Source organism: Anas acuta, chromosome 1, assembly GCF_963932015.1.
Source record: "Anas acuta chromosome 1, bAnaAcu1.1, whole genome shotgun sequence".
NCBI classification, from domain to species: domain Eukaryota; kingdom Metazoa; phylum Chordata; class Aves; order Anseriformes; family Anatidae; genus Anas; species Anas acuta.
The window spans coordinates 174,774,935-174,789,005 of record NC_088979.1 but is presented as its reverse complement, the minus strand read 5'-3'; the positions used below and the strand labels follow the sequence as shown (position 1 = coordinate 174,789,005).

At 35.8% G+C, this 14,071-nt stretch overlaps 1 protein-coding gene across 41 annotated transcripts in view; it reads left to right on the top strand.

Annotated features, from left to right (window-relative positions):
* Window positions 1–14,071, top strand: part of NRCAM (neuronal cell adhesion molecule) — a 150,834-nt gene that overhangs the window by 135,934 nt on the left and 829 nt on the right. For 22 of the 41 annotated variants that reach the window (XM_068669417.1, XM_068669419.1, XM_068669431.1 and 19 more), the window contains 3 exons: window positions 142–273; window positions 2,803–2,881; window positions 4,623–8,454. In XM_068669417.1, coding sequence (XP_068525518.1) covers window positions 142–273; window positions 2,803–2,881; window positions 4,623–6,462 — 2,051 coding nt within the window. In that variant the 3' untranslated portion in view covers window positions 6,463–8,454. Of the gene's footprint in view, window positions 1–141; window positions 274–2,802; window positions 2,882–4,622; window positions 8,455–11,869; window positions 11,928–12,492 lie in introns of those variants that run through there. The other 19 variants (XM_068669445.1, XM_068669442.1, XM_068669438.1 and 16 more) reach the window with 3 other exon arrangements.

The following is a 14,071-nucleotide window of genomic DNA, read 5'->3' as shown; positions in this document are numbered from 1 at the left end:
ATCACTGTTTTTCTTAATGCTAATTTTCACAATGAGTGTTATTCCTTAATTAATAAATGTTGTGTACAGTATTATTTATTTTAATTAATATAACAGTGCAGGAAAGCATCTCGTAATATTTTTTCTTCTTCTGTTCTTTAGCAATGGCAAGTCGGCAGGTTGACATTGCTACTCAAGGATGGTTCATTGGTCTTATGTGTGCTGTTGCTCTTCTTATCTTGATTTTACTGATTGTTTGCTTCATCAGGAGGAATAAGGGTGGCAAATATCCAGGTATGATATATAACAAGAGTAAAAATTATCTAGTAGTAATCCATTTAAGACAGACCTCAGGTTTACTGGAGAAATTACATTTGCTGCTGGTTAGCATTTACATTGTGTATATAGGAGATCAGTCCTATCATTTGATAGGCTTGTTGGGAGCAATCTGCCCATTGGTAGAAAACTTCAATCCTTTTAAGCATATGAAGAGCATCTCCTTCATCCTGGAGGGTCAAATAACTACATGATCACGTTAGAGAAGGTTGAGCTTTGATTGATGTACTTGGTCATACTACCAGTACTGCATGCCCCTTTCTCTGAAGTCTAATGCAAATGTGTTTTAACCCACTGAAATGAGCTGAGGTAGAATTTAATTGGAGAAGGTATGGAAACATATACCATATCATAGCTGCCATGTTACTTAAATGTCTTAGGAGTGCAGCATTTCATAAGATAGATCCCTTAATACAGTTACTTTTTTTTCAAATATTTTATCCTCCTTCTCAGAATCTGTGTCTTCTTCAGCCTCAGTATTTTTGCATCTAAATTTCAAATATCACCCTCCAGCTAGGGTGGTTTTTTGTTTGGTTGGTGGGTTGTTTTGTTTTGTGTAACTTTTTATTCATAAGAGTTTTTCTTTTTCTTCTTTTATTTTTTATTATTAGACTAGCAATGGACAAATATATTTTATAATTTGTAATAAAAAAATTGGAACTATACAACGTACCTCTTCTATCCCCTGGGACATTATAGAAGACATAAATTTGTTATATATCCATGTGTGTATATATGTTTCATGTATATTTCTTCCCAGTCTAATATTTGTGCCTATGTAGCAGCTCTGTAGACTAAAACCCTGTAGAAAACAGACACTGAGTGACATCGAGTTTGCCTATAACAGTAGTGACAGGATCTCAGAGCAGGAGTGAGGTATGAGTGAATATAAATGGACTTCAGGAGGGCATCAAAGGGTAACTTGAGAGAACTTGGAGTGAGCCACCAACCAGAAGAGGGTAAAACAGTAAAAGTGTAGGAGACAGTTGGATGCTAAGGATGTCATTACTTTGTGGAGGTCTTTGCTATGCCCTTCTTTTCTGGGCTTCTGCAGATTTATGACATGGAAGGTATTAACTCTTTTATGTATGCATAAATATATATACACACTTATATGGATATAGCCAATGACTAGATATGGCAGACCTTAACTGTATAAGCACACTGAGAATGTACTCATGTTTATAACAGTGACTCTGGAGCTAGTTGTATTTCCTCTGGAGCTAATTTTATTTCTGGTGTCATTGGAAATGCAATGTTCCACCAATGAAGTGACAAATGCAAAGCACGGTTAATAATTCTTTTTTTGTCTTAATTTTAGCATGTCATCTTGAGATTACCAGTTGTCATAAAAAAGTGGTAAATTATTTCAGTATGAAATTATAGCAGACAGATTTCAAGGTGTTACATATTATCATAATTATAGATTACTGTCAGAAATTATTCATATCATCTTAAATAAGAGTGTATAAACTAATGATGTACAAATTAAGTGTGGAAATTACCAGAATAAAAGATAAGAGATTGTATATTGGATTATGTAACTATCTGCTAAACAAGGGAAGGTTTTGAATAGCCACAATGCCAGAAAGGAAAAAAGAAAAGGGAAGAATGATAATGAAGATTATTTTTTTTGAAGCCAGTATACTGTTTTATTCTGTCAACAATCTTAATTTATAGGAATATATGTCTTCTATAAACATCTGTTTCCTCAGGTACTAGCAGGTTTCTGTATCTAAGAACACAGTGCTACATACTTGTATAGGGACAGGTTACATGCAAAGACTAATGCAAGATTTCTCCATTCTTACCAGTGAACGACAACAAGATTACTAAGCCTGCAACAAGGATGTGCAAGAAATACGATTGTGTTAAATTTAGCTTCCACTCTAGGTGTTTTTGCCTTGCTTTTCATCATGCTATAGAAAAGAAGCAATGAACAGACCAAACCTACTCTTTTTTTTTTTTTTTTTCTGTCATTAATATATGTTAAATGCTATTTAAAATTCCCTGGAGATTGTTGCAATACCTTGACTGCATTGTTAGTGCATGACATGAAAGCCGACGGAAGCTAACAGTGAACATAAATGAACTTGATTCAGTGTTATCAATCAGTATGGGAGTAATATTGAGGGGCAATATGGAGCGTGCATAAGTAAAACTAAATTGTTCAGATTTCATTAAACAATAGCTCTAATAATATCATAAGTAGGGAAAATTTTTACTAAGATTTTTAGCAAATCTTTAGTTGGAAATGAAAGGAATAAAAAGTTTTACTAATGCAGTATTTTGTACTTGAATAAGATTCTATAACTAATAAACATTTTTTTTTTCTTTAAAAGAAAACATGTATCTGAGATCATAGCTCAAACAATGATTTTTATTCAAACCACGTTCCTGCCAAATGCGATCAATTTGAGAAATTAGGGTCTTGAGGTTTCTAGTGTTGCAGTTTAATGATAAAAATTACTATTTCAAATATTTTAGTGAAGGAAAAGGAGGATGCACATGCTGATCCAGAAATACAGCCTATGAAGGAAGATGATGGAACATTTGGTGAATACAGGTGAGCAGCTGATGTGGTTTGTAATGTTCACTGTTCATATCACACGTCCTTTATATGTCACACTTACTAATTCACAACTAACTTTTTTTCAGTGTTGAGAAAGATTCTGCATCCAGTGTTTTGTAGAACTATAGACAGCATTTTAACTACACTATTAGGAAAAAAAATGAAACACACACAAATTAGGAACTGAGAGTTCAGAGTAAGCCACCAATACTTTAAGCCACAAATCCTTTCAGTTAGGGCATATCTCACATTATGGTTTTTGAAAGTAAATTTCTAATTGAAATTTAATAAAGACAATCTTGTGTTCCATTGACTTGAAAATGAATGCATTTAAGATGGCACCCAATACTAATACCTAATCCAATAACAAGGAGGCAGTGTTGAACATGGAGGTGAGGGAATGCCCTACAGGAAAAAGCAGATCTTGGTTTCATGTATTTCAGTGCAAAAAGTCAAGAAAGAAGCTTCAAAGCATGTGACACAGCTTTTACTCATTTATTTTAAATGTAGGCTAGCTGAATCTCCTGACATTGCAAAAAGCACACACTTTGCTAAGTCTGTTCACATAATACTTAGTATAGGGTTTTGTTGTGTTTTGTTTTGTTTTGTTTTGTTTAAGCATTTTGTTTGATGGTTTTTAACTAATACAGGAAATAATGTTCTTAGTTTGTAAGTATAACAATACTGCTATATTTAACCTGAGTGTTATAATGCATTTCACAGTGTATTCCTATGTAAAAAATATTGTAAACACCCTTTATTATTTTGAAGATGTGCAATTTAATGTACAAAGCAAAACCATTTTTTTAAGAAGGATTCACTCTGTTGTAACTTCCTCTTATACGGGTAATGTGCATCTGGATCTGACCGGAATAGATTTCCAATTCTGAATGCCAAAGAGCAGTTTCTGTTCATTCTTCCTGGATTTTTTTTTTTTTTTTTAAAAAAAAGGCAAACATTCTACTTTTTTCTTAGCTTAATCCTTTTAGTGTAGCATTTTATTAGAGCATTACGTGTATATGTATCGATGAAATTTGGCTGATAAAATAAATAGTGTAAAGCAGTGTTTGGAAGCAGATGTAAATAAGTATTGCATAGACTTTCCTAACCAGTCCAGTTTGCATTCTCGTTTAATAGCTCCTCTGCTTTTCTGTACTTAGAACTTTCCCTTTGTACAGAATTGTACAAATGATGTGACTTCAATATGCTTTTTCTCAGATCTAGACTAAGACTATTTAAGTCTGCTTTCATGTGTGACCTGTAGCAAGATTTGAATTTATGTTGCCATATTTAAGTGGCTTGAGTTAATCTAAAGAACTATCTCGTTCTGTATTAAAGGATTTTATAATGCATTTATCAGCCTCTTATCTGGTAAAAATGGACAGTTGCATGCCTTGCTTTCAGACTTATTCATATGCTCATCCTATTTTTACTATGCAAAAACTCCTTTCTAAAATGTATTTCTGTGTAATTAGTCTATATTGGGCTTTCCTCTTTTTTCCTTAGAGAAAGGGCAGCAGCAGCAACCAGTCAGATTACAGAAGATATCTTGGCACCCTCTCTGCAGCCCAACATCCCTGCAGTCACTCAATTCCCAGTTTGTCTGCCTCACATGGCACTGGCCATGATGCAGTGCTTCTTTGAGGAAAAAGGGTATAGGGTTTCCTTTGAACAGAAAAGTAATTTTTGAAAAGTCTAGAAATTCGAGTATTTTGAACTTTTTTCATCACTTCAGGTCCATGTCTGCTTGGACAGGAAAGAAAATGGACAAGGAAAAGAAAAGAAAAGGTAGCTGTGCCAATTCTCCTGAAGCAGACCCTGTCTTTACCAAAGCAAAGTCTGTGAGATCTGACAGATCCAACTTCTTCAAAAGGTCAGGGGATCAATACTCCAGCACCAAATCAGAGGCCTCCTACACCAGGAGGAGGGCTAGGCAGTCTTCAGAGCTCACAGGGGTTAGTTCTGTCTCTGCTTCCCTCTGCCAAGAGGAAAAGAGGTCAGACGAATGGAAGTACAGGCATGACTCTAGACATCATGCTTCTGAGCAACAGATAATGGGTTCGGAGGAGGGCTCAGATTCTCAGGCAGGACAGCCACCCCCTTTCCAGCAACCCCTCAGCTGCAACTCAGGTCGTGGCTCAGTGGCAAGGCAGCATTCTTCTCTCCAGCACTGGTTCAGCCAGACCCCAGACTACAGCTCAGATTCAGAAGACACTCAGAGCTCCTACCACAGGAAGGTAAGACCTTCTACTACTCATTTCTCTGAGTCTGAAAAGAATTCACTAATGAAATCTGTATTTTTGCCTGAGCTAGCTACTGTCTTAAAGGATGCACTGACAGCAGCCAGACAAAGTATAACTTCTGTGGCACAGGCTAGGTCCCACTCAGTTAAGCACCCCAGGGTACCAATTACAGAAGTTCCAGTGGTTCCTCTATTAGCAACTGGGACCAGTTCCCAAACTTTTGAAACTGACCCTGAGGACAGTTTAAAAGACCAAATAGCTTCTGTGAAGGAGAAAGCTGAGGCTGGCAAGGCTTTGGAGGTTGAATCAACCCCTGAAGATGGGGAAATGTCATCTGAATCCCCTACAGAAGACCAAGAAGGACCAGATGCTGTGCGTAGGTTTGACATGGAGGATCAGAATTATCTGTTCAAGCACATTAAAAGAGCGTTAATGCTGAAAACTTCCAGATGTGAACGCCCTTCAAAAGAACTGCCTATCTCATCTGAAGAAGGCAAGAGAGATAATGCACTTCCTATCCATTCAGCAGTGGAAAATCTTGTCTGTAGGATTTGGGGTAATCCTGAGGCAAAACATGAAGCCCCAGCAGTACTACGTAAGCTGTATCCTCTTCCAGTGGATAAAGCTGCTTTGTGGGGGACCTTGCCTAAGGTAGACAGGGCATTGGTTACTGGTGATTCTGTACTTTCGACGCCTGCTAATGGGGATGCTCTCCCTAAAGATCCTACTGATAGAAAGATTGAGGAAGCAATTAAAAGATCTTTCAAGCTGGTTGCAGCACAGCTTGGAGTATCTATCTACTGCACTTATGCTTCTAGAGCATTGCTCATATGGCTGGAGGAAGAACGAGCCAGAGTCAAAATAAAACGGATCCCACCTGGTGCCATACGAAGGAAACGCAGGCTATGTAAACTTGCAGCTAATTTTATCCATGATGCAGCTGAGGATTCTCTTAGACTCACAATTAAAAATATGGCATGCCTCACAGTGGCCTGGAGAGCTATATGGCTACGTCCCTGGACCTCATCATTAGATCTCAAATGTCAACTGCTGTCTTTACCATACACTGGTGGCAAGCTATTTGGTGAATCCTTGGTCCAGATCATGAAGGACTTTGCAGAACACAAACATTCCTTACAACAGCCGAAAAAAAAAAGCTCTCTTAGAAGCTCTTCATTTTCTTATCCTCGCAAGTCTCTGAGTTACTTCCATTCTCCTCCAAAGTTTAAAGGAGGGAAAAGAAAGTATAAGTTCTCACATTCATTCCATGCCAACTATGAAAGGACATCTCATTTTCAGCGAGACGCCAGACCATCAAAAGGAACTTTCTAAGAACATAGACTGGCTTCTTTTCTCAGGAACTGGGAAGAGTGAAAGATTCAAAAATTTATACTGAATAGACTTCAATATTTCTAGACAATGCTTAATTGCTAATGCTGATACTTCGAAAATTTGTTGTTTCAAAATTAGATTTAACTGATTAAATGACTTAAATCTTAATGATTAATTATGATTTTCTAGAGAAATCATAGATTTAGGGGAGTTTTTTGTCACATTCAGTTTGTAGGCTTCTCAGTATTCTTTGGATTGCTCGGACTTTGAAGTTTTGCACTCTTCCACTGGGTTTCTTCTAAGAGCAGGTATCTGCAGAACCTGCCAACATCGGATTTTTCTGCAGTCTAAAGAGGAAGTAATGCTCTAAGAAACCTAGGTGTTTCAGGAACCACAGAATGACTGGGTATGCACTGTTTGTATAACTGGTGGCATTCCTGCATCTTTACATAGCAAAGGAAAAGGGTGCCTCTAGAAGTCGTTTTTATAGCAAGCTGATTTCACTACAGCCCCAGTGGTTTCCTCAGTTAGAGAAGACACTGAATTGTGGACAGTCAATGCCCACATCAATAAACTGCAAGACATACAACAAATAGTGAAAATATATGTTTTTTTAAATTCAAAGTATAGACTATGCAGAGCTCCTGTTCTGGTCAGCGCAGATATATAAATAAGCCTAAATTTCCATCCTGGGCCATAAAGCAAGAGAAATTAAGAATTTATGGCATCTATAGACCTCAGGGGAGGGGTGGGAGGAGTATGAAAGCATGCATTTCTAAGTTTGCTTTACAGGGAGTATGAAAGTATAGCTTTTCACGTCTCTTCTTACATGATATCCAAGTGTATTTGTCCTCTTGTACTCTGTAAAATCTTAGGAAGATCAAAGGTCAATGCATCTACAGCAGCAGGACTGCTACTATGGTTACACAATATGCTCACACATTTTGTTGAATTCTTTTGCCTCTTGTCTTCAACATTTTGTCACAAACTATTTTCCAAGACATTTCTAGCTATGCTATGAAAGACTTTCTGGAAATAATGGGTGAACAGTTCTTTGATTGTCAGATAATCTATTAGTCTTCCTTCTTTCTCTAGGTTGATTAACAATGAGGATGTAGTTTGTAACTACAACAGTATTTTTTTTCTGCTGTACTTACAAAGATTTATTGCAGCCTAGGTTTGTTTCCAGGGGTACCTAGCAATGATTTTTGCCTCACCACAATAATTCTAAGGTCGATCCCTTCTAGCACAAGCTGTGATGTCAGCAGACTGCCGGGAGGATTTTAGTCTCTGAATAGATTGGATTTGGCAGTGATCTTACTGTGTCCTCATTCACACACACATGCTTTCTTTGATGGTTCTTATTTTAATTCTTGAGCATCTCTGTCACCTGATTTTTTAAATCATTGCTTTGATTTCAGTTTGAACTTTTTTCCTCCAGAAATAGCAAAGGTTTGCTTAAATTTATCTCAAGCAGATTTTTCTTTAAAATACTTACTACAAGTAGGTCAGATTCTTTGGCTAACAACAACTTTTTCAACTTGTTGCCATTTAAAGTCAGAGCTTAATCTCCCAGTTTTTGCGGCTTCTGCCAAGACTGAAGATGAAATATTAGATGTGCTAAAGAAAACCTACTCAGAAAAATAAGTTATTTTGTCTTAGCAAGGTTGGAAATAGTAAAAAGTTTTGAAATCTGAGTTGATACAGGTGCTTAAGTGTATAGGGAAAAAATTCTTTACCTGTACAGTCCTTGGTATCCCAGTCAATTTAGGAGTGTGAGCAGAAACCCATTAGGTATTGGGGCAGAAGCTCTCTGGGTGTCTACAGGAAAGCCACAGTACAAGGTCCTGTAAGCCTTCTGTGGCATTATGTGGCTGCTTATACTTAAACATTTCTGGGCTGTTGACATGAAGGCACAGAAAAAGAAATTTACTACTAACAAATTCCATCCTCAGCATCCTCTTTCTGCCCAGAAGATAGCCTAGAATGCTTTACCCATTTTGTTTGTTTTATGTTGCCTTTCATCTGACGGTTGTGTTATGAGGAAAAGTAGTATATTGCTAACCATATATTGAGTTGTTTTGCATGTCCATGAATGTGGCAAAGTTTAGTGGGAACTAGTTGCCTGCTGGACTGCAGAGGCATCGTAATACTGTCCTCCCCATTCTGACTGGTTGCTGCATGTACCCATATCTAAGGAAGAAAAATTGAAAAGTTGAAAGAAGAAAGGAGATTTCAAGGTACATATTTCTTTCAATAACTGATGAGCTTGTGAAATGGAAATACTTTTTTAAAAAAAATAAATAAGTTTGTACTTTGTATTTATACATCATTATTGTTACCTCCGTACTTCTTCATCTCTCTTACTCATTAGGTACAAGTTTGCTGTGTGTTTCATTAAACAAAGGGAAAAGATACATGTATTCATATATTAGCAATCATTTATGAAAAATATTTACAGCTTTTAGAGTCTGCTTTAATACTAAATGCACTGTCCTTACTGAAGGGGCAAGAAATGCCTGGTACATATTAGTACATACAAAAATGACTGGTGCGTCTTTATTAACAAACTTTCATCCTTAAAAAGCTAGTGGCATGGAAATTATTTCTAAGAAAACAAATCGTAAAAGTATCCCTAAGCTTAGCTGTCATGGTCATCTGAGCTAAATATAAAATTCTTACACATTCTCACCTCTTGTTTTGTTCTTTTTCAGTACTTACTGTCTCACTCTTAATTGAAGGCACTGCATACATGACGCATTTGTAAATACTTCTTAAATTTTCCAACTGTAATTTTAGGTAACCCAATTTGTACCTTATTTTTCATTTCAGGGTATTGCACTAGATAAGTTTAAAGTCAGCAAGCAAAACCACAAACAAAAACTAAAAGATCTATTTTAATAGATTTTGATATATTCTGTTTGTATTTTGGAATAGTTTTATGAACAATCAGAAACAAGATTAGCAAATCTTGCAGATACTGTATCAAAAGTTCTGACTTTAACGTTTTTGCAATATAATTTTATATGTTCTAAAGCATAAAGTGTTTCATAGCTCTTAGGGCATCAATATTCATAATGGGACAACTCAGCGGCTTTTGTACATTGCTTCTTGGCAGCACACAGAAAACCCATTCATTTCCCCAGATTACCAGGCTCCCTTCTTTGTTTTGCACCCCCACGGGTACAAAAGTGCTGTCCAAAATGTTGATGTCTTCACTTTTTTGCTCTCTCCTGTTTTGTCTTTTATCTTTCCCTTCCAACCAAAACATTGTATTAATCTAATACAAGTGTTTATAATCCAGCTTGAATCAAGGTACCATGCAATATGTTTTCCTGAGCAAGGACTGGAAAGCACCTTGGGTAATCCCATTTCTTTTTTCACTGCCAGAGTCTTGGCAGAACTTCTTTCTGGACTTTTCTGATGCAAAAACAGAGTGAATACCCAAGTTCAGATTTGATTTTGAATCCGCTGTAACTATGGTCTTATACCAGCGCCCACCTCTATTCAGGTGCACTCATGGGTGAATCAGCAGTTTTGTTTGTTTGTTTTTAATTAGACAGTAGAATCTGCATCCTTACTAAAACAGAAAAAAACAGACACAATACTACCAGCTGTGTAAGTATTTCTTTACTGTTTTGCATATAAATACATTTTGTTTATAAAAATACAGACAAAAAACCCTAAGAGCAACACAAAGCAAAAATTCTCCTACCCAGATTTATCTGTTACCAATTAAAATTGTTGAACTTTTTATTGGATTAAACCCAGAAATGTCTGATATTTTTTCATACGGTGGTGTATTATGTATTTACTGTGTATTTCCAGCCTAAGGAATTATGCTGAATAGGATCACACTTTAGAACGTTTACACAGAGTTTCTTGACCAGTTGGAATAGGGTACAAATGCAGTTTTAAATTTGTTTTCATTCCTACATGTTACAGTGTAGTGTTCTTCACTAAACACTCTTACCTTGAAGTCATAAACACTTCAGGTCATTCTTCTTTGAGATTATGACCTGATACTATTTCAAAGTGAGGGTCTTGTCTTCAGTGCTTGTGTAGCCTATTTTAATGACTCTAATGCCCTCAAATGGGGGCAATGAAGAAAGTACCTTGCTATCTGACGAGGAGACATGCAATTTTAAAATACTCTGTTCTTTCTTTAGCATTTTTCACACAGGTTCCTTCCAAAACAATCTCCAAATGAGTGATGTCTTTTTAATCTGCTCATGTTTGCAGTGTCATAAACATTTGCACTTTGCTGCTGAATGATTGACATTTTCAACTAGAATTCATTTAAGTGTTAACAACCTAAATGTTCGCATTATCAAAGGGCACAGAAGATCAGTGATATTTATCCTCATGCCATGTACACAACAATAGCTTAAAACAAAGTTAAGCCAATATGATCAAGTTTAGAGTTTTGGCCTTTGTGCATTTTAATTTTAACATGAAGTTTTTCTTACATGTTAGTAAGATAGGTGTTCCTACCACTTCTGTGTATGCACAGAAAAATAAAATCTCTGATATGCACTTTTAAAAAATGATATGCATGGTAGAGGTGTATTTCTTTTAAAATGTGAAAACTTGAAGTCTTCCAAAGCCAAATACAGATGAGGAGATGAGGGGTACCAGCTTGGTGGAAAATTGATATACTGTTTTTTTACTATAGTGAAATGCTTCTCGATAGGGTATATATTAGCTAACAGCGTAACCTGTGTGACCTTGTATATACTTTATTGCTTTGATTCCATCTAACAATTTGGATATTGTAAATTTATTTTTATTTACTTCACATTCTATACATTTCTTTATATTTACCATGAGTTGGAAGTCAGTAAATAAAAAAATAATTTGTTCTTTGGTACATATATAAAGTCATGTGTTTCGTTTAAGACAATTGCACCCATAAGTGCAATTGTAGTGTTTTTTAATTAGAAATGGTTTGGAGCTGCTGCTGAAATCTTCACCCTGAAACTGAAGTTCAGTTTTAAGTATTCAGAAATAGACCAACTAGATCTATTTTATAAAATACAGGCTTACCACAGCTACAAATCTGTTCAGGGTTGCTGATGGCACTGCAGCTTTTCCACCAACGAGGGAGAAACTGCAGTGCTTTGCTAAAGGGATCTTTCTTCCCTGCCTTTCTTTCCTTTCTTTGTTTCTGTTGTGCTCCAGATTATCATCATCATTGTCAGAACATGTTATTAGTTATGGATTAAGATAGAGAGGTTGATCTGATAAGTAATGAAAAAAAAATAACCATGCTCTTAACTACTCAGTTCTGGCTGCTGTAAGCTGAATTATTGCTTTACCTGTATAGAGTTTTAACAATTTTAAAAGCAACTTATTATTGATAAAATACTGATCACTATCAGGATATGGACTTTGCTTTTCTTCTTAGGCTATTTTCATTTGTTTCTTCTGCATCCTTTTAATGGAATATATAGGTCTCTTGAAAGGTAAGGCTGAAAATTGCAAGTCTGGCCTGCATTATGTAACAAATTATTTGAAATGCAGCATTTTATTTTCTTTGTACAAGTAAAGAAAACCAGTATATCCCATTTAACTAAGTTCATTCTTCATTCGTGTTGAAGGAGTCAAAGAAAATAAATTTAACAGACTAACTTCACAGCACATCATAAGCTTGTTACTCTGAGGAACAAATAATTATTATTTTTTTTAACTTTACAACCCACTTTTTAATGCTTGCAGTTGCATCTAAATTGCTTCCAAGCCAAGGGCACGAGTCTTATGCCCTTGTATAAGCCATGCACGATGAAAAAAGAAAAGAAAACCACAAAAAAAATCGTCCTCCACTGAAGACATTCGCTGTTTAAACCATTACTACACCATGTATTCATGTCAACTGCATCATATTGACTTGTCTCTCCAATGTGATGTGGGTTTACTAAAGGATTACAGGGCTGCTCACATGCTTTTTATAAACTCTGCATGCACGGCTGATTTTGCCTTAATGAATCGTACATCAGTTAATTCATTTTGTTTGTTTGTTTGTGTCTCCAGTGATGCAGAGGACCATAAACCTCTAAAAAAAGGAAGCCGGACACCTTCAGACAGAACTGTGAAAAAAGAAGACAGTGATGATAGTTTAGTTGACTATGGAGAAGGTGTAAATGGTCAGTTCAATGAGGATGGCTCCTTTATTGGACAATACAGTGGTAAAAAAGAGAAAGAACCTGCAGAAGGAAATGAAAGTTCTGAGGCTCCTTCTCCTGTAAATGCCATGAATTCATTTGTGTAATCAACGAACTCGATCCCCTTGTGTCTTCTGTTTGTTTAAAGCACTTGTACGTCCTCCTTCTCATACTATGAACATGCAGGTAACAGCTCCTCACCTCAAAATGTTTATGCTATGAGAACATGCCAGTCAATACAATTACTCAGTATGGTGACACATCAAGTGGTATGTTAGTATGAATCAAAATACAAAATTCAAATTTTGTTCGAAACTTGTTTTTTCTTACTTTTTTTTTAAAGGAACTGACACTAAAAATTGACTTCTAATTTTGTTTTCTGTTGAAAATATGGTATAATGCATGAAAAAAAAATGCTACACAATTCACAATCTCGTGTACACTATAAAAACATGGTTGGACAATTTGTTATGCAGTCCTTGGCTGAATCCCTGGATATGAATTCCGTTTTCATTGTCAGAGTGTTATAGTAGTATTATATAGAACTTCAATGTCTTTGTGGACATTGTTGTGAAATTGGTGACTTAATGTCTAGCTATCATATGTCTTTTTGCAAGACAGTTAGGAACAGTATGTACAGTATATAATTGCTAAATGATTTAAGTATGACACTTGCATTTGCTGATGCTTAATGAGACCCTATTATCTGCTCTTTGCTCCTATTACTTTATAGCCTTTTTAATCTATCAAGTATTACAGCAGTACAGTGTTCTATTTTTACATCAAAACACATTGGATTGATTTTAGGGCATAAAAGATACGCATTGCAATGCATTTTGGAATTTGTACAGTCACTGAAAGAAAAATTTTAAAATGACAGAAAATATTCCAGAAAAGACAGGGCAAAATACATTCAGTGCCTTTATACAATATGCATTCCATAATGCACTGTACTATGAAGTCAGTTGCTGCAGTAAACTGTGATTAGTGGACAACTATTGTTGCCAAATAAAGTAAAAATGTAAAATAAAATAAATTTTTAAAAAAGTGTTATGAAACTGTTGTGCTAAAAATGGAAGGTTTAAAATGTTTGAAATTACACAAAGGAAAGTATGTTTTTTTTTCCTTTAATAAAACGAACACTTCCTAGACAGTTACAGCACAACATGTTTTCATGGCCTTAAAAGATTTATTTAGGAAAATAATAAAACAAACAATCAAACAAACAATCAAACAAAAAACACATGACAAACAACCAGAATTAAATTATTTACTAACACAGCAAGGTATAAGCTCTTGTAAAATAAACAGCTAAAAAACAAGCTAGCCAACTACACCAGCAAGAGTGCATTTCCCTCTGTGTCCTGGCCTGCTCAGTGTGGCAGCTTTGGAATTATCTACACCCCGAAGCACTGTGGGGTTACCACTCACAACCGCAGAATTCAATC